Raw genomic sequence first — 27,826 nt, forward strand, 5'->3', positions numbered from 1 at the left:
GGGAGACCACGACGTAGATGAAGAAGCGGAAGTCAACCAAGTTCGAGAAATACCTGACCTTACCTTTGAAGAGTTCATGGGTGCCTACGGAGGTACCGGTAAAGCAAGACATGGTGTTACCACTGAAGAAAAGCGAGATTTTCTCGCACTTCCCGATGACTATTCACTGGCCCATACCATCCCGGCCAGTATCAAAGACGCACGAGGGTTGGCATCCGCCTTCCGAATGAAGTTTGGTCGAGTTGCAGAACTTCAATGCCAACTGCCAGCTCCTGGCAAAGCATTGAAACACCAAGATGCATCACGTTACCTATTCTATCTGGTAACGAAAGACACTGTCCATGACCAACCTACCTACCAAGATGTATGGGATGCATTAATTCAATTGAGAGAGCACGTGTTGGAGTCCGACGTGCAAAAGTTAGCCATGCCAAAGTTAGAATGCAGCCAATTAGACTGGAGAGTTATCCGAAATATGGTAGAAGAAATTTTCCAAGACACCGAGGTCCAGGTGTTAGTCTGTTGCAATCCGCATAGTTACTGGTGCGGAGAGAAGACCGTCCCCTGTCACTTTTATACAACTGGGAGTTGTAAAAGAGGGTCCAGTTGCAGATACCAGCATCCAGTTCCAGTCCCGACAAGGTTCCAGGAGGAACCATCTTTTGAGGAGGGGGCAATGTCACGGTCCCAGGCCGGTCCTGTCAACGCCAGAACTCTCTGGCGCCGAAGTGTCTGAAACCCTGTTCGTCGGCGAGACAGCTATTTACGTATCGGCATATCTAGAAGAATCACCGAATACACCTTTTTTTATTGCTTTGTAAATAATACATATCTTTCGATTTTTTCTGGAAATCAGTAGAATAATTTTTATAACTATATAAAGAGACATCTTGAAATTAGAGTTAGATATAAATTTGTAGTCGTCGGTCGAGTAACATTTTTCGATGTTCGGACGCGAAATAAATGTAAATGTAAATTGTACATATTAGACATTTAGATAAATTGTTGTTTTAGTGTAATCTTTAATAAAGCCGTGGTTATTTTGTAACGAATAAAAATAATGTGGTATTTTAATGTTAAGTTTGTAAATTAGTGTTATTAAAGGATATAAATTCAGTGTTCTTTATTTCTTTAAGTGTAAGTTATTAAAAATAAATAAAGTCAATTAAATTAAACTTAGTGCCTAAAAACATAAACAATAAAATAGTAGAGTCAACCACGTAAAAAGACAATTACATCACAATAGTATAGTTGATCCAAAAGATGGCATAACCCAGACATCCAAAGTGAAAGTTATCCTTCAACACCAAATTGTTCTATATGGTCCACACAATGTCCAGAAAAAAGTCACACCATTTTGAGCGTCGGGTTTGGGGGGGAGAGGGGGGAGAAATCGGTAAATTCGTAGTTTTTTAAGTTTTTCGCCAATATTTCTAAAACTATGCGGTTTAGCATGAACAACCCTCCATACAAAATTGTTCTACATTAAATTTGAAATAAAAAAGGCTTTATGCATAATCTTTCTAAAATGAATGGTTCCAAAGTTACGGAGGTAGTATAGTATAACTGGTCCAAAAAAGGCCTAACCCAAACATCCAAAGTAAAAGTTTTCCTCCAACACCAAAATGTTCTATATGGTCCACATATTGTTCAGTAAAAAGTTACACCATTTTGAGCGTCCGGTTTGGGAGTGAGATGGGAGAGAAGCCGGTAAATTAGTAGTTTTTTTAAGTTTTTCGTCAATATTTCTAAAACTATGCCTTAGCGTAAACAATGTTATATACAAAAATATATATTGTTATAAAATCAACGGTTCCAGAGTTACGGAGGGTGAAAAGTCGAGGTTTTCGATACTTTTTATATTTTTTGGGCAATATTTATGATATAACTATACCAAAAACCCAGACATCCAAAGTGAAAGTTATCCTCCAACACCAAATTGTTCTATATTGTCCACATAATGTTGAGAAAAAAGTCACACCATTTTGAGCGTCGGGTTTGGGGGGAGAGGGGGGAGAAATCGGTAAATATAAAAAGTATCGAAAACCTCCAACTTCACCATCCGTAACTCTGGAACCGTTGATTTTATAACAATTATGTATAGAACCTTTTTTGTTTTAAATTTTATGTAGAATATTTTTCTATAGAACATCCCTTACGCTAAAGCATAGTTTTAGAAATAATGACGAAAAACGTAAAAAGCTACTAATTCACTGACTTCTCCCCCATCTCCCCCCAAACCGGACGCTCAAAATGGTGTAACTTTTTACTGAACAATATGTGGACCATATAGAACAATTTGGTGTTGAAGGAAAACTTTTACTTTGGATGTCTGGGTTAGGCCTTTTTTTGGACCAATTATACTATACTACCTCCGTAATTTTGGAACCGTTCGTATTAGAAGGGTTATGCATAGGGCCTTTTTTATTTCAAATTTAATGTAGAACAATTTTGTGTAAATGGTTGTTCATGCTAAACCGCTTAGTTTTAGAAATATTGACGAAAAACGTAAAAAACTACGAATTTGCAGATGTCTCCCCCCTCTCCCCCCAAACCCGACGCTCAAAATGGTGTGACTTTTTTCTGAACATTATGTGGACCATATAGAACAATTTGGTGTTGGAGGATAACTTTCACTTTGGATGTCTGGGTTTGGGTCTAACTATACCATACTAATTAGGCTTATTTCACCCTCTAGTTTATTTTCTATATTGAGCCGTTGTACGCTTTTGGTTTTTTAAGGGTGAAAACTACCCCTAATTGTAAAAAATTATAAAATAACATTTTAAACTTTAATATTGTCAACATTTGGTTCTCATTAGTTACATAATGATTGTTTTATGCTTTAAGATATAGTACTATCCGTTGCAAGATAATTCGGATGGAACTCCCCAGATTAAGAGACTGGATCGATATCAAGCACAAAATGACTGTACTTCCTTAATGCTGTAACGAATAGTCACCCTTAGTCTTTCGTTAGATTAGGCTCAATTTTAAATTATATCCAAAGTTTAAAGGTACTTTACTAAATAATAAATCTGATTAAATCCGAAATATCTTGCAACGAATAGTACCATAATATTTCAACCCTTAAAACCACCCTTGTTGGAGCTATATATAAAAAATTTACTTGTGCTAAAATAATAATTTCGGCTTGCATCGATTTACATAAAAATTTGGGATTAGGATTATCTCACCCTGTACTTTATATTCTATATCATGCTCAAGGGCGTTGATTATTTTTAGGGGTGTAAACTACCCTTATTGTCAAAAATTATATAAAAACATTGTAAACTTTAAATTGGGTAAAATTTGGTGTTGATTGGTTAAATAATGATTGTTATATGCTTTAGGATATAATATCATAATATTTAAACCCTTAAAAACCATTCTTAATATCATTACAATTTTTATAAGTAGATAATTTAATTGATCTATGTATATAGAAAAAAAGTAGAATTATAGAATTACAAAAACATTTATTTACAGAAAAATACGAATTTACAAATGTGCACAAATACAAATACAAAAATGATTTTGTAGGATTTTTGAAGAGCTATAAGACTGTGTAAATTAAATTCCGTAAGATCCCTTAGTTTTTAATTGGGTTGGGTTTAAAGGGCTCGAATAAGGGGGTGTTGGCTCGTAAATAGAGGTTTTAAACAGCTATATCTCGCTAACTGTTTACTGTAATGAAAATCTATGTACAAGTAAATTTTATTTTTTAAAAAAGCTACAATTTAGTAGTCTATAATTTTTTTCGTAACTCCAGTATTTTCGGAGATATTTTGAAGTTAAAGGTGAAACCTACGAAATTGCAAAAAATCAGTTTTTCTTTACACTCCAATTTTCTAAAATTAGGCCTTTTAAATAGGTCAAACTTCTTGGATGTACTGGTAATACAAATATACAAGGAATTACAGAAAGGTTAAGATTCATTTTTAATTAGGAGGGTAGTTAGGGGGTTGTTTTCACTGATTTTTTCGTAGAGAAAAGCAGGTACTGACCTTTTTTTGATCATAAGTCGCTAAATTTTCATGCTAGAAACTTTTTATTATTATTTTTGAAAGATCTAATTGTATACTTAAAAACAGATTATTTAAATTTTCTCAAAAAATGCAAAGTTTTCCCGGTATTTGGCATTGAATATTTCAAATTATACATTTGACGAAAAAAGCTAACCTTTAACGTACCGTATCTCGGTTTGTATTGGTCTTAAAGATATTATAGAAAAAGAATTTGATTTGTGTTACTAAACGATACAATTTTGAAATCCACAGTTTTTTTGATTAAATTCATATTTTTCGAGGTATTCTCAAAAAAAAAACCCTCTAAAGGAGTCGATTTTTTCGTCGAAGAATTGTTACTTTCAAGCGCGAATAACCACCCCCAAGGTTTTAGCGTACAGCGGTATGATATAGAAAATGATACTTGGACTATTCCCTACCTTCTGTGAAAATTTCAAGTAAATCCACGCTGGACGAAAAAATTGCGAGCCAAAATGCTTCATTTCCTCGACTATTAAGTCGTTCAGAGAATTCGCAAGTCTAAGTATTCCTGGTACAAAATTGTTGTAAGCATAGTTATATACATATATCTATGGAAGCTTATATGAAAAGTTTTAGTTTGTCTTGTTGACCGAGTAGGAACAAAAAGACTAATTTTTGACAGAAGATCGGGACAGCTACTATTACCATTAATAATGTTGAATAAGATTGTCAGTTCTTTTCTTTTTCTACGTGTTTCTAATGAAGTAATATTCAATAATAATTCAATATCCATGTAGCTAGGATATATATATATGTTTTTAAAAGCTACATATCTGAGAAAGGTATGCTGAACTCTATCAAGTTTGTTTTTATGAACTATGGTTTGTTTTTTAACCAGGAGGAGTGATTCAAATTTACCGCGCTGTATTGCTTGCTTGTAATTGGTCCAACCGCAGGCAAGTTTACTCCACTGTTACAAAATTTTGACACTAATGACATTTATCAAATTTTGACACTAGTGACATTTCATAGGTTAATTCAGTTATATCGGCGATTTTGGTGTTTTCTGTAAATTGTTAATTTGTAGATTGTTAGTCTGCTTTTACAGTGGAACCCCGATAAGTCGGCCCCCGATAACCCGGAACTCCGGCTAACCCGGACCGATTTTTATCAGACAAACATTTCAACAATAAAAATGTATTGCTGTTACAAAATCTCGTGAACCTAATTCATTCATTTGGTGACGTCAATATACGAACGAAACGATTGATGAATCCGACATTACTGAAAATATAGGGTGCAGATGGGACCCTGTCGCGCAATTCGCAGCAAATAAAATAGTCGTATGTTTTTGGCTTCATTTTATTTCGGTTATACATACGCATTTTCAAGGTTCACGAGGTTTTGTACCAACTCTATGTAATATAATATTTGAGAGATAATGGAACCGGATTGAACTAAATATAACATAGTAAAAATAACTCATGGTACACCACATTCATTGTCGAAAACAACATGCACCTGTATTATCCTTTATTTTTTTGAAACTGTCTGTGTTAGCATTGTTTAGAAAAGACTATTAAAATTCTTTTTTTAACAATGGTCTTAGTCATCACTTTTATTAAATAACATAACATCAGAGACGGTATTGTGTGTAGTAAAGTCGTATTATTGTTCGCTTCCGTTTTGTAATCGTTCGTAAATTTATTCAGATTTTGTGTTTGCGTGTCTTTTGTCTATAAGGGCAACAAAACGTAAAAATGTTGTAGTGACAATGGAAAAGAAACTAGAAGCATTAAGTAGAATTGATAAAGGTGAATCTTGCCGCATTATATTATGGTGTCGGTACATCTACAGTATCGGATTGGAAGAAAAATAGAACTAAAATCGAAGAATTTTTTTTTTCAAAATGATAACAAAAGACAGTTTAATCGGTGCAAAGCTAATAAAGCTAAGAATGAGACTTTTGACGACGCTTTGTATGTGTGGTTTTGTGTGGAATGCGAACGTGGTTTACCAGTGTCTGTGTGACAATTATAACGGAGTTTATCTGTAAGCATACCATATTTTATTAATTTTTACCATTTTCTCCGGCTAACCCGGATTTTCGATAACCCGGATCGGCCGCGGTCCCAATTAATCCGAGTTAACGGAGTTCCACTGTATATAAAAAGCAGTTGTTTTTGGAACTCTTTAGCGACGTATTAATTTAATATAATATTTATGGATTACCGTTGAGGGCCGACTAGATCAACCAAAAAAGAAGATGTATTTGGTTATTATTCTAATAACTTTCTTAGGTGTGAATCAGTCTTTTTAGTTTACTCCTCCTGGTTAAAAAATAAACTATAGATAATATGGATACCACATACCACACAGAGGAACAAAAATCAGGATGAGATCTAACAAGTGAGCAATATAAAATTTTCATTGAATTGACATCTGTGAAATCACGAGATGTTCTTTTAATGAAACCAAGCATTTTCATAGACTTTTGGGCAACGGTACTAATGTGGTGTTTAAAGCTGAGTGAAGAGTCTAATATTATGCCCAGGTCTCTGATTTGTGTGCATGATTACAATGCTTGATCGTTAATAGTATAGTCATGTGTTAGCAAATGTTGATTCCTACAGAAACGCATAATATAACACTTACCACATTTAATTCCATGCCATTAAGAGAGCACCACTGGGATAATTATTTATTAATATCTGATTGTAGTCCAAGAGTATCATCATGAGATATTATTGTAAAGCACTTAAGGTCATCATCGAAAAGGAGAGCTTTTATATGGGAAAAACAAGTAGTAATATCATTAATGAATAGATTAAATAGTAGTGGCCCCAGGTGTGAACCTTGGGGAACACCTGAAGTTACAGGAAAAATGTTGGAATAACAGTGATTTACTCTAACCATTTGCGTTCTGTTTTCTAAACAACTACATATCATCACCAATGTTACAACTGGAGAAAACCTTAAAAGAATAAAACAGGATGATACATTGACAACTAAAGCCAAACTGAATGTGTCTGCTATCAGAGATTTGCTAACACTTTGCACAGACAACACTTATTTTCAACTAGATAATGACTTCTATAAACAAAATTTTGGATTAGCTATGGGATGGGATCATCATTGTCTCCATTATTAAATTATGATATATTCAGTATTCAGAACATATTTAGAATCTGGAGAATTTCGAACACAACACAGTACACAAACAAGACAAACAACCCACATTATGGTGGAGATATACAGGGTGTCCCGGACTAATTTACCCAGGCTATATCTCTTAAACGAATAGAGATTTTCGAATGGAACAAAAACTGATCTATTCCATTTTTGTAATACACTTTATGGCGTAGAAAAAATCATCCTCTAAATATTTATCCCTTAGTTACAACCCCAAACTTTAATTATTTTAATAGCACCCTGTACATTTTTTATAGTTCTGGATGTGATCGTCTATCGTCTATTCAACAGATTTTTTAAAAATAAAATCGGTGTGTCAGTAATTAAGAAAATATCAGTTTGTTTTTGTTAATTATGTGTCCCAGACTAATTATTTATCCAGGCTATATTTCTTAAACGAATAGAGATTTTCGAACGGGACAAAAACTGATCTATTCCATTTGTAATACACTTTAATGTGAGGTAGAAAAAATCATCCCCTAAATGTTCATCCCTTAGTTACAACCCCTAACTTTTTTTTTAATAGCATACTGAACATGTTTTTATAGTTTTGTATGTCTATTGTATCGTCTTATATCGTCTATTCAACAGACTTTTTAAAAATAAAATGGTTTAGGGGGTGATTTGTTATTGTTATTTTCTGACTACATAATTTTAAGCTTTGTTCATAAAATTGTAAAATTTTCAGTGACAATAAAGCAGATTTCTTTTCCATTCTATTTTTAACTATCTTGAATAATTAAAAAAAAAAATAAAAAATACACTCATATTTTTTTGATTACTTACGAAATCATTTTATTTAAAAAAAATCTGTTAAATAGACGATAGAAGACCACATAGAAAACTATAAAAAAGTACAGGGTGCTATTAAAAAAATTAAAGTTATTGTTTGTAACTAAGGGATGCATATTTAGGGGATGATTTTTGTTAAGCCATATTAAAGTGTATTACAAATTAATGTAAAAGATAAGTTTTTGTCCCATTCGAAAATTTGTATTCGTTTAAAAAATATAGCCTGGATAAATTAGTCTGGGACACATACCTAATTAACAAAATTAAACGATATTTTCTTGACTACTTACGAACCGATTTTATTTTTTAAAAATCTGCTGAATAGACGATAGAAGACCACATCCAAAACTACAAAAAATATACTTACAGGGTGCTATTAAAAAAATTAAAGTTAGAGGTTGTAACTAAGGGATGAATATTTGAGGAATGATTTTTTCTACTCCATATTAAAGTGTATTACGCCATATTAATTATATTAGTGTTTGTCCCATTGGAAAATATCTATTCGTTTAAGAGATATAGCCTGGATAAATTAGTCTGGGACACCCTGTATAGATGATGATGTAATATAATATGATATAATATAATGATATTGTTGATGATGGACATCAACAATAAAGAAGAATCCATCAAATTCACTTCGTTTTCTGGATGTGCTAATTACAAAAGAAGAAACAGGATAATAGCCAAAGTCTACAGAAAACCAACCCACACTAACAGATATTTAAATTACCACTCCAATCACAACATCAACATCAAGAAAGGAATTATCAATTCCCTCACTGACAAAGCGTCCATGTAACCACTGTTACCATTGGTAACAGTTAAGAATCTTGCAAATAAAAATATTTTATGACTCCTGTGAAATACTTCCATTTTATTTTTTTACAATAGAAATATGTATATTAATTAATAGTAATTCAGTAAAAAGCCAACTAGACGCACGAAAATATTAACGAGTTTATGCGACTCAGTTGCAGGTTACGTTGTTACCACTTTTGTTTGTGGTAACGAATGGTTGTCCATCGGCCATCGGTCGGACGGGCGGAGACGGCTCGTGTCTAAAAATTTTGAAAGCTGAAAGCGTGGACGCTCTTTGGTGCTGTGGACTGTGGATAATAGTAGGCTTGTTACCACTTTTTGTTTTGGTAACTACTCGTTAGTACCTATTACAGTGTGCAATTAAACATAGATGAGTGTCGATGACGATTTTTTTGAAATTGTTGACACTATGATTATTCAACTTAAAAATAGGTTTTCTAATTTAAAACATCTCAAGTGTTTGGCACTATATTATAATTTTGACAATTTTAACAATAACACAAAAAAAATTCCCAGATAGGGCCTTTCATCAATTTGTAAAGCTATATGGACAAAAATTTGACACAGTAAAGTTAATAACAGAATTGGCAGTTCTTTTTGATGATCCAGATTATATTTAAAAAAATAGTACAAGAATTGTATCAATATTTAAAGTTTTCAGAACTTGATAATGCATTTCAGGAAGATCTTAAATTGGCAAACCTATTTTTAACAGTTCCGGCTACACGTGCATCCGTTGACAGAAGTTTTCCAGCAATGAAGCGGATAACCTGCCAAAGAAATACCCAATTGCAAGATTGAATGTCCTCATTTTCTTTAATTTCCATTGAGAAACGCTTTTTAAATGGATTAATGACAAAATCCTCTATACAATTCTGTTATTAACATTTTTGCAAATAGTTTAAACAAAAACGTATATTTGGGAGGTTCAAAATAATTTTTTTTAAATAAGATTTTTTGGTGCCACTTCGGTATGCGGTCTACCGTCTAATATGTGGTCTACGGCAATTTAGCTGATTCGGCATGCGGTCTACGTACAAAAACAAATTAGAGAAACTATTACAAACATTACTATTTTATTATTACTAACAGCTTCACTGTTCAATTGGTAATTATACAAAGAGTCTACATTCTACCACATCCAATACTATTTTAATATTAAATATCATGCAACCGCAGTAAATATCGGTTTTTGCCTGAAAGGAGGAAGACCTAACCCTTCGGTCCAAACCCAACTTACGGGTATTAGAGTGAGAGAACCGCAGGGCAGGAGGTATTTGACCGCTGCGCGCAATCACAACCCACCCTTTTTATTATCACTAAACGGTCTTTTCAGCGTTTTAAATTAACACTCAAGGCCCATTTCGTTGATTCAAGTTTATATAGGCAACCCAAATTACACGCCGCTAATCCTCGGTTCGGGATTTAGACAGAATAACACGTGAAGTGTGAAGTAAAGCACAAGTATGACAAGTAAAGTAAAGTATAAATATAAATAATAAATAAAAAGTTTGTAATAGTTTCTCTAATTTGTTTTTGTACGTAGACCGCATGCCGAATCAGCTAAACTGCCGTAGATCGCATATCAGACGGTAGACCGCATACCAAACTAGAAACTCTGCCGTAGACCGCATACCGAAGTAGCACCGATTTTTTACATCTGGTTTTGGTAACACTTTAGAAAAAGTCACGTGTCGTCACTGAATTCCCCATTTGATATGGCCCGAAGCACCTGCTCCAATGAAAATGCATTTCAGGAAGAATTGGAGAAGACACATTGTCATTTATAACAAGGAATTCCACGAAATTGAAAACAAAAAAGAACAAAACACCCTCGCTGGAAAACCCTCCTTATCACTCCAGAGATCTATATATGGGATTAGAACTTCAAGAAACAGAACATTTAACCCATAACTTACCAACACCGAAATTATTTTTTTTCAAATATCAAAATTTTACTTATACATAATTATCAATCATATTGTTCTAAATGGGGGAGACATATTTATGACATTAATTTACATCTTTGTATTTTTGAAGTAGATATGACCCGATCTATAAACAGATCGTTAGGATTATCATAATTCTAAGTATGTATGAGTGAATTAGACATAAAACAGTTATGAACATTAAAATTTTCATTTACTTTTAATAAAAACGAGTTTATTTTTTATGATAGTGTAAAAAACAATTTTTACACGATATGTATACATTTTTAAACAAGATGTTAGTGGTCTGGCCATACAATATTCTCCTTGGCATTATCTCTGCCTTTCACATTTTTCAGTAGTAAAAATCATTCACCAAAGTTAAAATATGAAGAAATTTCGGACATCTCGGATATTAGTGCACCCTATGTAACGCACAGCTGAATCTTATGTTTGTGCGTCACAGTGTTGCCATGCCATTTCTTTCATAATTTCAATTAATGTTAAATGTACAGTTACGGTCATTGAATAGTTTACAGGCTTACGTCTCTAGGAGCCGATTTTTTTAATTTTTACCTCGTTTAAACGCACCTTTTACGTCAAAGTGACGTTGCCAGTGGTGCACCTAGCTAGAATAGGTTGATTGAAATTAAAAAATCTAAATATTTTACAAAATTTAACAAAATGGAAAGTATAGAAAGAAGTTTTTTGAATAAAATGGATTATGGTCTTAATAACGAAAATAAAGAAGTCTGGTTTTAAAATATGCATTTTATTTTAAATTTATTTTATATTAAATAATGATAAATAATAAAAAAATAATTAATATTTGGTGGAAGCCCCATTCTTGTCAATACAACTTTGCAGTCTTCTGTTCATAGATAGCACCAATCCCCTCATGTTATAGTTAACAAGCTCTTCCCATGCCTGCTCAATTGCTTCCCATAATTCAGTTCTGTTCCGTGGTCTAAGGTTTCTTTCATTTAGTTTCTTTGTTAACTCTGCCCACACATTTTCGACGGGGTTAAAGTCTGCACTACGGGACGGCCACGGAAGAACATTAACATCAGTTTCTTCTAGACATTCTCGAACAATTCTACTCGTATGCACCGGGCAATTGTCATGTTGGAAGATGAAGTCGTTGTTGGGGAATCTCTGGATCACCGATGGCAACATTGTATGCTCAAGAATATGTTTGTAATGTAATCCTGTTAACTTCTCTTCTACATGATAACAAACGCTCGGGCTCAGCACTTATTCATCCCCATACATTGACCGAGAATCCTCCACTATTTCTTAAATGGTGCGTATATTGTTCATCATACCTTTGATTTCTCGGCCTATAAACTCTTACCCGACCATTGCTATATGACTGAAATACTTTTTCATCGGAAAATGCAACCCTAGACCAAAAATTCCCATCACGGTTTATAAATTCATTACAAAATTCAACTCGTCTCCTCTTGTGATCCTCAGTCAAAAAAGGTTTCCTTGCAGCTGCACAATTTAGCAGTCCACTTGCTTTAATTCTTCTACGTGCAGTGCGAATACTGCCTGGAAACGCTGTCTCTTCTCTTGCTTTTTGAACTGTGGCAAAAGGAGATTCTCTCAAATAATCTACTAACATCTCATCCTGTTGATCTGTGGAGATCTTCTGCCCTCTTGAACCGCCCAACCGTGTTATAGAGTGAAAATTATCCCATCTTTGTTTGATTTTCCATATGCACATATGGCTCACGTTCAAATCAGCAGCAACTTGCCTTAGTGACCAACCTTCTTCGAGTTTGGCAATTGCTCTTGCTTTTTGCGCATCATTCAAATGTATTCTAACCATTTTGGAGGAGTTTGATATACTTTTATTTTATTTTTGAACACTCGCGAAAGTTTTGACAAGCATTGACTTTTTGAAATTTTTTGACTTTGACATTTGTCAAATCCGTACGACACTGCAATTTTACAGTATTACAATATAAAAAGTAAGGTGTAAACTATTCAGTGACCGTAACTGTACCTACAAGAATAATAGAATAAGAACGTTTACTTGTCCGTTATTATACTAGGTAGAATGACAAATGAGGTGTCAAATGAAAGCTTATAATCCAAGGATAGTACTAAAGGTGAGAAATTAGACCTAGATTGTGTGTCCCTCAAAAAATAAGCGTTATATTGGGGATGTCTAATGTCGACATTAAAAGTTGCACTATTTTTTTTTCTATAAAACATTTTGATCTAAAACTTACCAGAAAACTTCTTTGTACTCTCTACTTTCAAATAAACGTGATTAAGAAGCACAATTTTAAACTTCGTCACACAACTTTTGCGATTAAACTTTGCAATGCACAAATCCGCACCTTTATCTTTAAAAAAATCATAACCTTTATCATGATAAGAACAAAAACTTGAAGCAGGTACATTTGCCTTCAGAAATGTTAGAGCTACATACTGTAAAAATTTCAGAAAAAAATATTAAAATGGAACAGAGTTGTAGCGAGGTAAACGCAAAAAAACGTAATTTCATTTTTTTTATTTTTAGGTTAAAATTGCGATTTTGACAATGTTCCCCCACATAAAATTCAGAATAAACCTCATTTTCGTTTTCAGCACCCTCGAAAATATAAAGTATGAATAAAATTAGCCATTCACCCCTCCGTTGTCAGTATCTCGAAAACTTTAGGGTGTCCCGCTCGTGTATAATATCACAAAAAATTGTAACGTGATAGTATGAAAAAATAGAGGATACGGCAACGGTGTTACAAGTCATGGTCGGATCCAATGCCAAAATCTACACAGACATATTAGGGTGCACTAATATCCAAGATGTCCGAAATTTCTCGATGTAACAGGTAGACCCCTCATGACGGCATCACCGCTTATTTGGAATCTCGTCAATCATCGAATTCTCTAGTGGGTCATTGAATGCTCGCCTGCGGTTTGATTATACAGGGTGTAACAAAAATACAGGTCATAAATTAAATCACATATTCTAGAACCAAAAATAGTTCGAATGAACCTAACTTACCTCAGTACAAATATGCACATAAAAAAAGTTATAGCCCTTTGAAGTTACAAAATGAAAATCGATTTTTTCGAATATATCGAAAACTATTAGAGGTTTCTTATTGAAAATGGATATGTGGCATTCTTATGGCAGGAGCATCTTAAAGAAAAATTATAGTGAAATTTGTGCTCCCCATAAAAATTTTATGGGGATTTTGTTCCCTTAAACCCCCCCAAACTTTTCTGTACGTTCCGATTAAATTATTATTGTGGTACCATTAGTTAAATTTGATATTTTTAAAACTTTTTTGGCTCCTAGTATTTTTTCGATAAGGCAGTTTTTATCGAGTTGCGGCTTCTTTTTTAATTTGTTTACATAAAAATTTTATGGGAGTTTTGTTCCTTTAAACCCCCCAAATGTTTGTGTACGCTCCAATTAAACTATTACTGCGATACCATTAGTTAAACAAAATATTTTTAAAACTTTCTTGCCTCTTTGTATTTTTTTGAGAAGACAACTTTTATCGAGATATGGCTTCTTTTTTAATATGGTTCAAAATATACCTAAAAATGTAAATCATACATAAATTTTCATATTATTACCAAGTCTCCATAATCGTACTTAGCCATACACAAATATGTGTTGGATTTGACAACTATTCAAAATATCTCGATAAAAACTGACTTTTCGAAAAAGTACTAAGAGCCAAAAAAGTTTTAAAAATATTGTGTTTAAGTAATGGTACTACAATAATAATTTAATTGGAACGTACACAAAAGTTTGGGGAGGTTTAAAGGAACTAAACCCCCATAAAATTTTTATAGGGTGTCCAAATTTCACTATAATTTTTTCTTAAGATGCTACTGTTATAAGAATGCCATATGTCCATTTTCAATAAAAAATATTTAATAGTTTTCGATATATTGGAAAAAATCCATTTTCATTTTGTAACTTCAAAGGGTTGTAACTTTTTTTATATGCACATTTGTACTAAGGTAAGTTAGGTTCAATCAAACTATATTTGGTCCCAGAATATGTGATTAAATTTATGACCTGTATTTTCGTTACACCCTGTAGTTCAAAGGCTGATGTAACAATACAATATTTTTAAAATTTGGTGGTAATGCCTATTTATATAGTCTATTTTAACTAACTTTTTTTATGTTTGTGAAACAAATAATTGAAATATTATTTTTGTTTTAGATATTCACACATTATTAGTACAAATCCAAAAGTTAAGAATTATTTTGTTCAGCAACTGACAACGAATGTTATGAGACACTTTATCAATTCAGAATTATGGAATTCCCTCCCTTGTCAAGTATTAGTATCAATAATAGCTAGAAAACTAATTTTATTTCTTGTTAATTTCATTTCAAATCCGGAAATTTTAAATTACAAACTTCTCAATTTGTTAGCTTCAAATTTTATAAGAGAAAAATATAATTTAGATAAATATAGTAGAATTTGTGTCTCTCAGTATTACACTGTTGTTGATTCTACAAGGATTAGTGAAGATAAACTGCCAATTGAACAAAAATCATCACCAACCGTTACTTCTAATGTGCAACTTAACGAGAATGTAGTAATGGTTGAGAACAAATCCAGTGAACAAGAAACTGAAGTTAGAAAACGAAAGAATGGCATTGTGACTCAACAAAAAGGAAAGAAAAAAGCCGAAATACCTAAGGTAAGAGAGAAATATTAGCATAACTATTACATAAATTTTTGATAAAGTAAATAATGTCACCCGTCTTAACTTTTAATCCATTACTGGATATATACCTCTCCCATTCTTATCGACATTTTCCTTATAGTATGCTAAAATGGATCCAAAAAAACGCATCACCCAGACATCCAAAGTGAAAATTTTGCTCCAACACCAAATTGTTCTACAGGGTGAGTCACCACTAACGGGACGGAAGATTACAGCGAAATGGTAAAGATTTGAAAAAAATTTAAATTTAATAGTTTGTAAGTTGATAAAAGCTACATTTTAAAATTATTTTGAAATATACAGGGTGTCCCAATAAATGGCGGCGTATCAAAGTTATATTTTTTCTTATGGCACACCCTGTATTTTGTTACATTTTTTAATTGTCCGCAAAAAATAAGGTATAGTTTCATAAGGCTTCCCTATACCTAAGTACATAGTGTTCTGAGTTTTGTTGACTTTTCTTAAAATGTAAAGTTTCAAAAGAAGGCTTATTCTCAAGTTATTTAAGCAATTATAAAAACATTACTTTTACATCTAAATAGTTGGATATTGGGTGAATGTATTCCATGATTAATTATTACACATTTGTCCACAGGATGTTCAAAATTTACAGTTTCATTATTGGAATATTCAATGTGTCATATGATGCTTATTTTAAATGGAACACCATGTATATTAATAAATAATAATACTAAACAAATTTACCTCTTTCTAATGGTATATGGATGTCCTATACCTAGGCGTCATAGTTTTTGCGCAATTTACAATTACATATTTCAATTCTTAATCTGTAAATCGATTTTAAAACAAAAGATATAGTTAATTAATGTCATTGTATGACATTGTCAGTTTATGACAGTACGGTCTGGTAATTATCAAAACTATAAACATGCGTGTATGATATTCAAATTTTTTTTACTTAAAAATGACTTTGGCAGAGCCAATTACATTCAAATTTAATTGTTCCTAAAAATGAATAATCACGCTATCTATGAAAGAGTAGACATGCTACTTTGCATTGGGGAATATTTTTAAAATTGTCTCTTAGCTTCTAAAGTTTACGCTTAAACGTATCCTGATAGAAGACACCCAAAAAAGGACGTTTTTGAGAGATTTCTCGATAGATTCCGTGCTACTGGTAATGTTGCATAGGTACGAAAAGTTAAATAAAAATAAACCATTTATTTTTGATGACGTCAACGAACTTGATGTCCTGCTTTCTGTTACGGAAAACCCAAATACTAATAGTACGTGAAAAATTTCGAGTCAATTTGAAATCGGTCAAACGAGTGTATGTAGAATACATAAGAAAAACCAATATCATCCGTACAGTGCAGTCACTGAAGGTTTTCACCTCAGATTTCGTTGCACCTCCATCGATTTTCATGAAAATTGATGAGCAGTAAGAGGATACCTCAAGGAACAAAGGTGACATGATGCCAACTTGCGCTTTTACCCCGGGGGTGGATGCCACCCCTTTTCTGGGGTGTAAATTATTTTATTAAAAATAATACCATAAATCGATAGAGGGGCAAATTCTAAACAAAATTTGTTATATTAAGTTATTAACATAAATCAATACTTTTTGAGTTATTAAAGATCAAAGATTTTATTTTTTCGTAAAAAATGCATGTTTTAAAGCTGTTTTTCACGTATGACTCAAAAACTATTAGCTTCTACAAAAAAGTTATTCTTTCCAAAATTGAAGACAATAAAAAATTGAATACAATGTTTACTCAAAGTACTAAACTGGTGTTAATTCAAAGTGAGTTATGGATAATTGAATGTATATTTTTTTCGATTAGTACTCAAATCTAAGTATTCAAGCTTAAATAACGGAAAAACGATGCATTTTATAAAATATATCTGCTTAACACTTATCAAAATACTTCAGAATACCTAAAAAATGAGCTCCAGAAGAAGTTAATAGCATCAAAATTAAGCAAGTTATGATGAAACTAAGAGAAACCTTTCGAATTTTTTAGGAAATAGTGAAAAATAAAACATACGCCATTTCCACAAAATATAAAAAGTTATAGTAATCCTTACCAAAATTTCTTTGTTTTAGCATAAGTAATGATTTTAACAATTTTCACCGGTTTACAATGCATATTTTTGAAAAAAAATATAATTTAAAAAAATCAGAATTTTTAAAATTATTGTCATGTTCATTTTCTTTTGATAATAACTATAAAAATACTTAATATACCTAAAAAATGGTAAATACCCAAATTTTAGTTTTTTTATGTCAAATATTAAACCTGTTTTACCATTTCTGTAGGGTGAAAAATAACCGAGATAGAAACGTTTAAATTTTAATTTGGCTGCGAGAACCATGTAACCGTGGTCATTTAATCTTTGATTTTTAAAAAAATAAGGGGTTAAAAGATTAAATTCAACGCATTTTAATAGCCTTTGGAATTACCTTTCAAACCGTTTTTAGGTGAACCTGATATCTTAAAAACTAACGGAGTTAATAAAAAAACGATAACATTTTTTGGAAAAATTTTTAAAAGATAAAGTTTGAAAAATTTTTGGAGCATCAATTTTAATGCTATTAACTTGTTCGGTATCTCATTTGATATATATTTCTAAGTACTTTCACAAATGTTTGATAAGTTTATGTTATAAAATGCATTATTTTCCCGTAGTTTAAGCTTGAATACTTAGATTTGGGTACTCGCCGAAAAAAATATGCATTGAATTACCTATAACTCACTTTTAATTAATATTAAAATATTTTTGTTAGTAAGGAGTTTCTTTAATTTTTTAGTATCTTCAATTTTGGTAATAATAACTTTTTTGTAAATACTTATAGTTTTTGAGTTATCTATGAAAAATCGGTTAAAAACATGCATTTTTCTTACGAAAATTTAAAATTTTTGATCTTTAATAACTCAAAAAATTTTTGTTTATTTTAATAACTTTATATAACAAATTTTGCTTAGAATTTGTCCCCCTATCTAATTATGGGGATATTTTGAATAAAATAATTTTCACCCCGAGAAGGAGTGGCATCCACCCCCAGGGTAAAAGCGCAAGTTGGCACCATGTCACCTTTGTTTCTTGAGATATTCTCTAACCACTCACCAATTTTCATGCAAATCGATGGAGGTTGAACGAAATCGGAGGTAATAGCTCATATCCACCTTCAGTGACTCTACTAGTATAAAACAACTACACCAGCATTAGACAGAACAGGAACGTTTAACTTTTCGTTTATAGACTTTAGAATTTGGAGAAGATCCTGATTTTTTTTTAGAATGTATTGTGTACAGACGAATCTACCTACTTTTCAAAATAATCGTCTAGTTAATAGACATAGCTTTCATTTTATTATGATACAATAAACAAACATTATTTTACTGTTGATCGCCAACATCGATGAAGTGTTAATGTTTGGGGCAGTATTCTGAGCGAGTACGTGATCGACCCATATTTTTTTTGACGAAAATCTGAATGGAACAACTTTTTTTAAATGTTTTAAAACACGTTTTTTGGATCCATCTTAAAACCTTCCACTTAGTGTGCGAACAAACATGTGGCTCCAATTGAACGACGGAGTTCCTGCTTATTTTTGACTTGATGTTAAGAACAACCTCAACATAAAATTTAGAAATAAATGGATAGATAAATTCTGTCCATATATTTGGCCACCTAGGTCACCAGGATTGACCAAGATGATTTTTTTTAAATGGGGTTATATTAAAAATATTTTAAATTCTACACTTCGTACCCTAATACTTCAGATGATATTTTTATGAAATTAAGAATTTCGAACGCTTTTGCGTCTATAACACCAGCTATTTTAATAAATAATTTAAACAAATCATTTAAAGTCGCTTGTTGTATAAACATTTTGAACATGTATTACATAACTGATAATTTTTTACTTATAGTAAGTTGTGGTTAATTTTGTATTATTTATGTATGTATTTGTTTTATTAAGATTCTTTATGTTTCGTTATGTATTTAGTTATTTTCAATAACGAAAAAATTTATTTTACAGATCAGCAAATAAAAATATATATATACATATTTATTTACAACTACACTCTATAACAACTATGCCAAGATGATGGGTTTAAAAATCGAGAGTGACTATAAATATTTTTAAAATCGATTTACCGTTTAAGGAAATTGTAAATTTCGCAAAAACTATGACTCCTAGTTATAGATATAGAAAATATATATACCATTCGAAAGAGGAACCTGTGTTTAGTATAATGTATAATCATTGATTATACAATGATACATGGTGTTCTAATAAAATAACCATCATATTATGCTACATTGAATAATCCAATAATGAAACTGTAAATTTGGAACACCCTGTAAATAAATGTGTAATAATCAATCATGGAATGCATTAATTATAAGATAATTACCAGACCGTATTGTCATAAAATGACAATGTCATATTACAATTACATTAATTAACTTCATCTTTTGTTTTAAAATCGATTTACAGATTAAGAATTTAAATAATTGTAAATTACGCAAACACTATGAGACCTAGGTATAGGACATCCATATACCATTCGAAAGAGGTAAATTTGTTGAGTATAATTATTTATTACTATACATGGTGTTCCATTTAAAATAAGCATCATATGACACATTGAATACTTCAATAATGAAACTGTAAATTTTGAACACCCTGTAGACAAATGTGTAATAATTAATCATGGAATACATTCAACCAATATCCAACTATTTAGATGTAAAAGTAATATTTTTATAATTTCTTAAATACTTTGAGAATAAGCCTTCTTTTAAAACTTTACATTTTAAGAAAAGTCAACATAACTCAGAACACTCTGTACATAGGTATAGGGAAGCCTTATGAAACTATACCTTATTTTTTGCCGACAATTAAAAATTGCAATAAAATACAGGGTATTCCATAAGAAAAAATATAACTTTGATACGCCGCCATTTATTGGGACACCCTGTTTATTTCAAAACAATTTAAAAATGTAGCTTTTATCAACTTACAAACTATTAATTTAAATTTTTTTTTAAATCCTTTACCATTTCGCTGTAATCTTCCGTCCCGTTAGTGGTGACTCACCCTGTATATGGTACACATAATGTTCAGTAAAAAGTTACACCATTTTGAGCGTCAAGCTTGGGGGGGGGGAGGTGGGGGAAAAGTTGGTAAATTAGTAGTTTTTTAAGTTTTTCGTCAATATTTCTAAAACTATGCGGTTTAGCATGAACAATGTTCTATACAAAAATGTTCTACATTACGTTTGAAACAAAAAAGGTCCTATGCATAATCCTTCTAAATCGAACGGTTCCAAAGTTACGGACGTATTATAGTAGGTCCAAAAAAAAGGCCTAACCCCGTCATCCAAAATAAAAGTTTTCCTCCAACACCAAAGATAACGAGAACCTGCCAATCCATCAAGATATAGATGCCGCCAACGGTAACCGTCTACGCTCCAGACGACCACCAATAAAAACAGCAAAGGTTGCTGTGGAAAATGAGTTCAATTTAACGACAACATGGACTCGAGAATGGATGGAACAACAAAATATCAACTTACCCTGCATCACACAAAAACCACCAGGCTTCATTTTGTATTATTTATGTATTTGTTTTATTAAGATTCTTTATGTTTCGTTATGTATTTAGTTATTTTCAATAACGAAAAAATTTATTTTACAGATCAGAAAATAAAAATATATATATACATATTTATTTACAACTACACTCTATAACAACTATGCCAAGATGATGGGTTTAAAAATCGAGAGTGACTATAAATATTTTTAAAATCGATTTACCGTTTAAGGAAATTGTAAATTACGCAAAAACTATGACTCCTAGTTATAGATATAGAAAATATATATACCATTCGAAAGAGGAACCTGTGTTTAGTATAATGTATAATCATTGATTATACAATGATACATGGTGTTCTAATAAAATAACCATCATATTATGCTACATTGAATGGTCCATATATTATTCAGTAAAAAGTTACATCATTTTAAGCGTCAGGTTTGGGGTGAAGGGGAGGAGAGAAGTCTGTAAATTCTTAGTTTTTTACGTTTTCGTCAATATTTCTAAACGTAAGCGGTTTAGCGTGAAAAATAGTTTATACAAAAATGTTCTACATTAAATTTGAAACGAAAGAGGTCTGATGCATAATTGTTCTAAAATCAACGGTTCCGGAGTTACGGAGGGTGTAAAGTGGAGGTTTTCCATATTTTTTTGCATTTTTTGGGCAAATTATAATATTATTACCGAAGAAACTAATTTTTTTAACAGAATTGTTTTTTAATTATAATTTGCTATTTTAATGGCCGGTGATAAGTTACTGATAAGCCCTTGAAGGAACGTCAACCTCATTGCCTTCAAGAGGCTTCTACAGGCCTAGGCCATATAAATCTCTGGTACGAGAACCCACTCTGAACTTTCTATGGACAATGTCGCACGAATATCTTTCCAACAGTAAAATTTTCGTTTCAAATTTAATATAGAACATTTTTGTATAGAATGTTCATGCTAAACCGCTTCGATTTAGAAATATTGACGAAAACCGTAAAAAACTACTAATTTACTGACTTCTCCCCTCCCCCCTCCCACCAAACCCGACGCTCAAAATGGTATAACTTTTTACTGAACAATATGTGGACCATTTAGAACAATTTTGTGTTGGAGGAAAACTTTTATTTGGATGACGGGGTTGGGCCTTTTATGGAACAATTATAATATACTACCTGCGTAACTTTGGAACCGTTAGTTTTAGGAGGATTGTGCATACGACCTTTTTTGTTTAAAATTTAATGTAATACATTTTTGTATATACCATTGTTCATGCTAAACCGCATAGTTTTAGAAATATTGATGAAAAACGTAAAAAACTAGTAATTTGCCGAATCCCCCCCCCCCAAACCCGACGCTCACACCTTTACCGACTTCTCACCTTCCCTTTCCCCGAAACCCGACGCTCAAAATGGTGTAACTTTTGACTGAACATTAGAACAATATGTGGACCATATAGAACAATTTGGTGTTGAAGAATAACTTTCACTTTTGATGTCTGGGTTTTGGTCTAGTTATACCATACTATTATTGGTGTGTCTTTATATTAGCGTTAACTTCTATTGCTTTTATAAGTCCTATTCGTAATTGCTGGCATTTCTTGAACCTTGTACACTCACAAATTTCATTATAGTCGGTTCGCTAAACTCAGACCCAACTGGCTAGTGATTTTAGTAGGTAATTTTTTTGTTTTTGGTCAATTTTGCCAAAATTGTTTTATGACTGTCTATCCCTCTATCTGTCCATCCGAGAATACAACTCCTCCGTTATTAATACAGATAGAATGACAAATGATGTGTCGAATGTAAACTTATAACCCAAGGATGGTATTAAAGATAAGAAATTTGACATCGGACTTCCGGTTTTAGAGTTGCAACCGTAAGTACTGTTTTAAAGTCACCGAAATAGTATAAGCGATATATCATTCGACGTACCTTAGCAAGATGAGAAAAAAATGTAAAATTTTGGTTTTAATATCATTTCCGGTTAAAAGTTCTAACCAGAAGTGCCATTATACTCGTAGAAATAGTACATATAACACATGAATCGAAGCGTATTGAAAAGTTGAGTTTGAATCTTTAGTTCCGGTTTTGAAATCATTTCTTTTTAAACAATGATGACCCAAAGTTTAATAAAAATGTCTCAAAATTAGTAAAATTGTAGATCAATCGACGCAAAGTTACACGAAGAGTTCAAATATCGACTTCCAGTTCTACTTTCGATTACTTTGAGTGAAAACCTAGGACTTACGAAGTCCAATAACTTGTTTGCATACACATTGCTTCTTAAATAGCCCCAAAAAATGTTCTAGAAGTATTAAATCCGGGGATCTTGCTGGATATTCGATAGCTCCTCTTCTCCATTCCAACGATCTTTAAATGTATTGTCGAGAAATGCACGAACGCCTTGAAGATAATTAGGTAATCATATCCATCTGAAACCTAATTGATCTATTCATGAGATGAAGATTTATATCATCAGGAAAGACTCTGGCTAATTCTGGAATTAACTCCAATTCTAAGAATGTCCAGTATTGCTTAATTGGTATGATTATATCCCAAAAGTAAGGTTCGAGAACGTTATGCTTAATTTAATTTATGTCCGCACATTGATCATTTGTCGTATACTTCGTATGTGCCTCCACTATTACAATCTAACTAGTACCTGCAGTTTTGTTTATTGACCGTGCCATTTAAATGGAAAGTAGCCTCATCAGAAAAAGGGATTTGGTTACAAAATTAGGATTAGTGTTAAATTGGGCCATAAAACTCCACTCTACGATCTGAATCGTCTTTATTCAGTTCCTGTGCCAATTGTGCTTTACAGGGATGCCATTTTTTCTTTTTTTTTAATATATACGAACATACGAACAGTTGTTTGACTGATATGATTTTCGGTTGCAATTATTCTAGTAGCCTTATGAGAATCTTCAACCATCGACAAAAATGTCAGAGTTTTTGTTTCATCTGGAATGCTAGAGCGACCACCTGTTGGCACTTTTCGTATAGGTTCACTTTCCCAAAATTTATGAATTATTTTAGATACAGTCCCACGTGCTATAGGCGTTCTGACTTCATACTTACTATTAAATATTTCACATACCTCTTCGTGTATTCGTGTCCTACAAATAATATCCCAAGTACAACATACTCCGTATTTTATTATAGACCCCGCAACAATCCTTATGGAAAAGTGGTCCCGGTCAAATTTAACGAAACTTTGGTCAATGATACTTCTCTATGTGTAGATTAAAAAAGTCCATGGGACCTGGGTCTGAATAACTACTATTCTCGAACTACAGCCTTTTGAAGTTATTGGTTCACGGTCAAGTGAACGAAAATATTTATTATTTGAAGAAGAGAGACTCGTTTTCTTCATGCATAATTGCGTCTTGTATATGAATTCGAGGTCAAAAATAGATGCATCGTATTTTAGTCTTCAGAAAAACTCAAAAAACTCCTCAGAAAACTAGAGAAGTGCGATATAAAATATGCTACTATGTAGAGCGATATAAGAATTGTCATGTTTTCATGAATGCTTCAACGTTATGCAATACAAGCAAAGCTGCAGTTCCGCCTTATCTTTAGAATACTACTGAACAGTTCCGGATCTAGCGGGAATGGGGTAAATCCACCAGTAACATGCTCCAGAATTAAAGAAAAAATTGTTCTTCATTTAACTAGAATGAACGAGATGGAGCCGTCAAAACACATTTATTATAGCTAAAGATCGGATGGTGTGAGGAAAAGACTTAGGCCCAGAGTACGATTTAAGGGCCAGGTGGAAGACGAGTTACGGGTGTTGAGTACGAAGTGGGAAAACCAAGGATTCTTGAACAGGCCGAGCTCCAACAGGGGTTCTAGTGCCAGTGGTGATGAACTTTTTAATACAAAATATTGTACAATGGAAGGTGCTACAGCTGAAGATGCTTAACAATTATGAGAGAGGTTATTAATTCCCAATGTTGTACAAGCTAGAGATGAGACTGATAATCTGATTAGAAGAAATGGTCAACGGAGACGGCTTCATAATCATGAATTTGCCAACTTTACGATTGAGATATATCAAGTTAAACTGGCACCGTCTTACATACAAGATAAAATAATTAGAGATAATGACGAAGAGTTTCAAATTGATGAGAATATGGATGAACCGGAATTCATAAGAGTTAGAATATTTTCTAGGTTTCGGCAAGCTACAAAACACCAAATATTAATTTCCTGCACGGTAACGTGTATTAAAGATGACGATGACCCTGCAGAAGAACCGATTAGCGGGCACTACTGTATCTGTCAATCTAGTGCGTGCTCATATAACCAGTGTGTTATGGTTTTTAGGCTTTGCAAGACATCCACCCAATGTTAAGTATTCTGATAGATCGTTAGTTAACCCGACATATTATGATGCATCTCACCGAAAAAAGCAAAATCTTAACGTACAGATAGTCGAAGATGACTTAAACCCTATCTTTCCATATTATACAATTGTAATTATATTTAACGTTTACTTACTACCAGGTACTTTGTTTTTTTTTTCGTATTGAGATCAAGTCCATGTTCTCTACTTGTCTTATATCTGATATGCGGGACAAGTTTCATGTCAGATAATATATTTTTTATGATTAATTATTTATATGGGAAATAAGCCACAATTGAAATGAAAAAAATAATTTTATTAACGTTTCGACGCCCAAATCGGGTGCCGTTGTCAAAATACAAAATATTACTAAAATAAACTAAAGTGTTGTTGCTAAGCAAAAAAATTCTTCTAATAATTTATTTAATCTCACTCATTTATATTGGCAATTCAGACATATATTATACATTTTAAAGTAGAAGACTTTAAAATGATATTGCCAATATTTATGAGTTGCGTTCCTGGGACGACTTACTGAAAGATAGTTCATTCGATTACATGAAATTAACCCCAACTCAAGAATATCCGTCATAAAAAATTATAGCATGTGATATGTCTTTAAAAAGACAACCAAATGCAACGACAGTAAAATTCTCGCGTTAGAGACCTCATAGTAAATCACAAGGGAAAACCAGGAAAAACCCTGTGATACTATCCCGACATCGTAAGTATTTGGTCTTACATTAATTTACTCTCAAAAAATAATACCAAATTCTGACTTGTAACATGTTTAAATTATAAATATTATTAATAATACTAGATATATAAGTAATACTAAAATATAAAATATGTACTAGCTCGATATTATTGACTTACTAATCTTGGTATTTTCTTTCTATTGACTTCCTCTTTCAGTATGGGTAACCACATCCTACTGCATTCTACCGAGGAATTTGCGACACAATTGGTTTCATTTAGCATAATTAGAGCCGCTTCTTTGATTTTTCTCTTTTTACTATCTGATTCTTTCAGGACTATACTTGAATCTCTCCACTGAACTCTATGTTCATTATCCCATGCGTGTTGACATATTTGAGATCTCTCAAATTCTCTATTTTTAATATAAGATTGATGTTCACTTATTCTAACGTCTAATGGTCTTAATGTCTCACCTAAATAAAATTGTTCGCATTCACAAGGTATTTTATAAATGCAATTTTTTGTTCTTTCTTGATCATTGTTAGGTTTAGTTTTAGATAGAATAGATCTCAATGTGTTTGTTGTTTTGAATGTTGTTGAAATGTTGAATTTATTTCCTATTGTTTTAAGTTTCTCGGATAGTCCTTTTATATATGGTATTGATATTTTCCTCGTATTATTTCTGGTGAATGTTGTAGGATCCCGTTCTAAGTTGTTCTGTTCCATTCGATCCAATCTTGACAATTCCTTATTTATAAACGATAAAGGATAATCATTTTTTAATAAAACAGATGTTAACAATTGTTTTTCTGCTAAAAAGGAATTTTCGTTAGAACAAGTAATTTTGGCTCTATCATATAAGGATTTAATGATTCCCTTTTTAACGTTGATGTTGTGATTTGACTTGTAATTGAGATATCTGTTGGTGTGTGTTGGTTTTCTATACACTTGAGTCTCATATCCAATATCCTTCTTTGAGATCAAAACATCGAGGAAAGGTAGGCTGTTATTGTATTCCTTTTCCATTGTAAATTTTATTGTCTCTTCTTGATCGTTTATAATATTCAGGAATGTATCCAACAATTCTGATCCATGAGGCCATATTGAAAACACATCATCTACATATCTCCACCATACTGTGGGTTTTAAATTTTGTTTAGAAATAATATTAGTTTCGAAATCCTCCATAAATATATTAGCCAATAATGGAGATAAAGAAGAGCCCATTGCTAGACCAAAATTTTGTTTATAGAATTCATTGTTTAGTTGAAAATAGGTATTATGGGTACATAATGTCAATAACTCCATTATAGCTGATACATTTAGTCTTGTCCTAGTTGCCAATGTATTATCATTCTCTAATTTCGTTTTGATTATGTTTAAAGTTTTATCTAATGGTACATTTGTAAATAAACTGTTTATGTCAAAACTTACTAAAATATTATTTGGATTAAATTCAATAGTTGATAATTTGTTTAAAAAATGTTTTGTATTTTTTATAAAAGTGTCATCATTATTAGCAAATGGTTTTAGAATGTTTAATAAGAATTTTGATAGTTCACTACAAGGAGAATTGATGGTACTACAAATGGGTCTAAGTGGTATGTTCGCTTTATGAATTTTCGGCACTCCATAAAAATGTGGTGTCTTACTGTAGTGAGGTGTCATTAATTTTCTTTGATAGTATGTTAGATCATTTTTAAATTTGAATAAAGCTCTATATATTTTGTTTTCCAGTGTCTTCGTTGGATCCTTCGTTAATTTGCTATAAGGTCC

The 27,826-nt window shown here is 32.2% G+C and overlaps 1 protein-coding gene across 3 annotated transcripts in view; it reads left to right on the forward strand.

Annotated features, from left to right (window-relative positions):
- Positions 1-27,826, forward strand: part of LOC114334891 (uncharacterized) — a 150,618-nt gene that overhangs the window by 11,158 nt on the left and 111,634 nt on the right. For all 3 annotated transcript variants that reach the window (XM_050642970.1, XM_050642971.1, XM_050642972.1), the window contains exon 2: positions 14,925-15,411. In XM_050642970.1, the coding sequence (XP_050498927.1) occupies positions 14,925-15,411 (487 nt within the window). The remainder of the gene's footprint in view (positions 1-14,924; positions 15,412-27,826) is intronic.

This window comes from Diabrotica virgifera, chromosome 2 (assembly GCF_917563875.1).
Source record: "Diabrotica virgifera virgifera chromosome 2, PGI_DIABVI_V3a".
NCBI lineage: Eukaryota > Metazoa > Arthropoda > Insecta > Coleoptera > Chrysomelidae > Diabrotica > Diabrotica virgifera.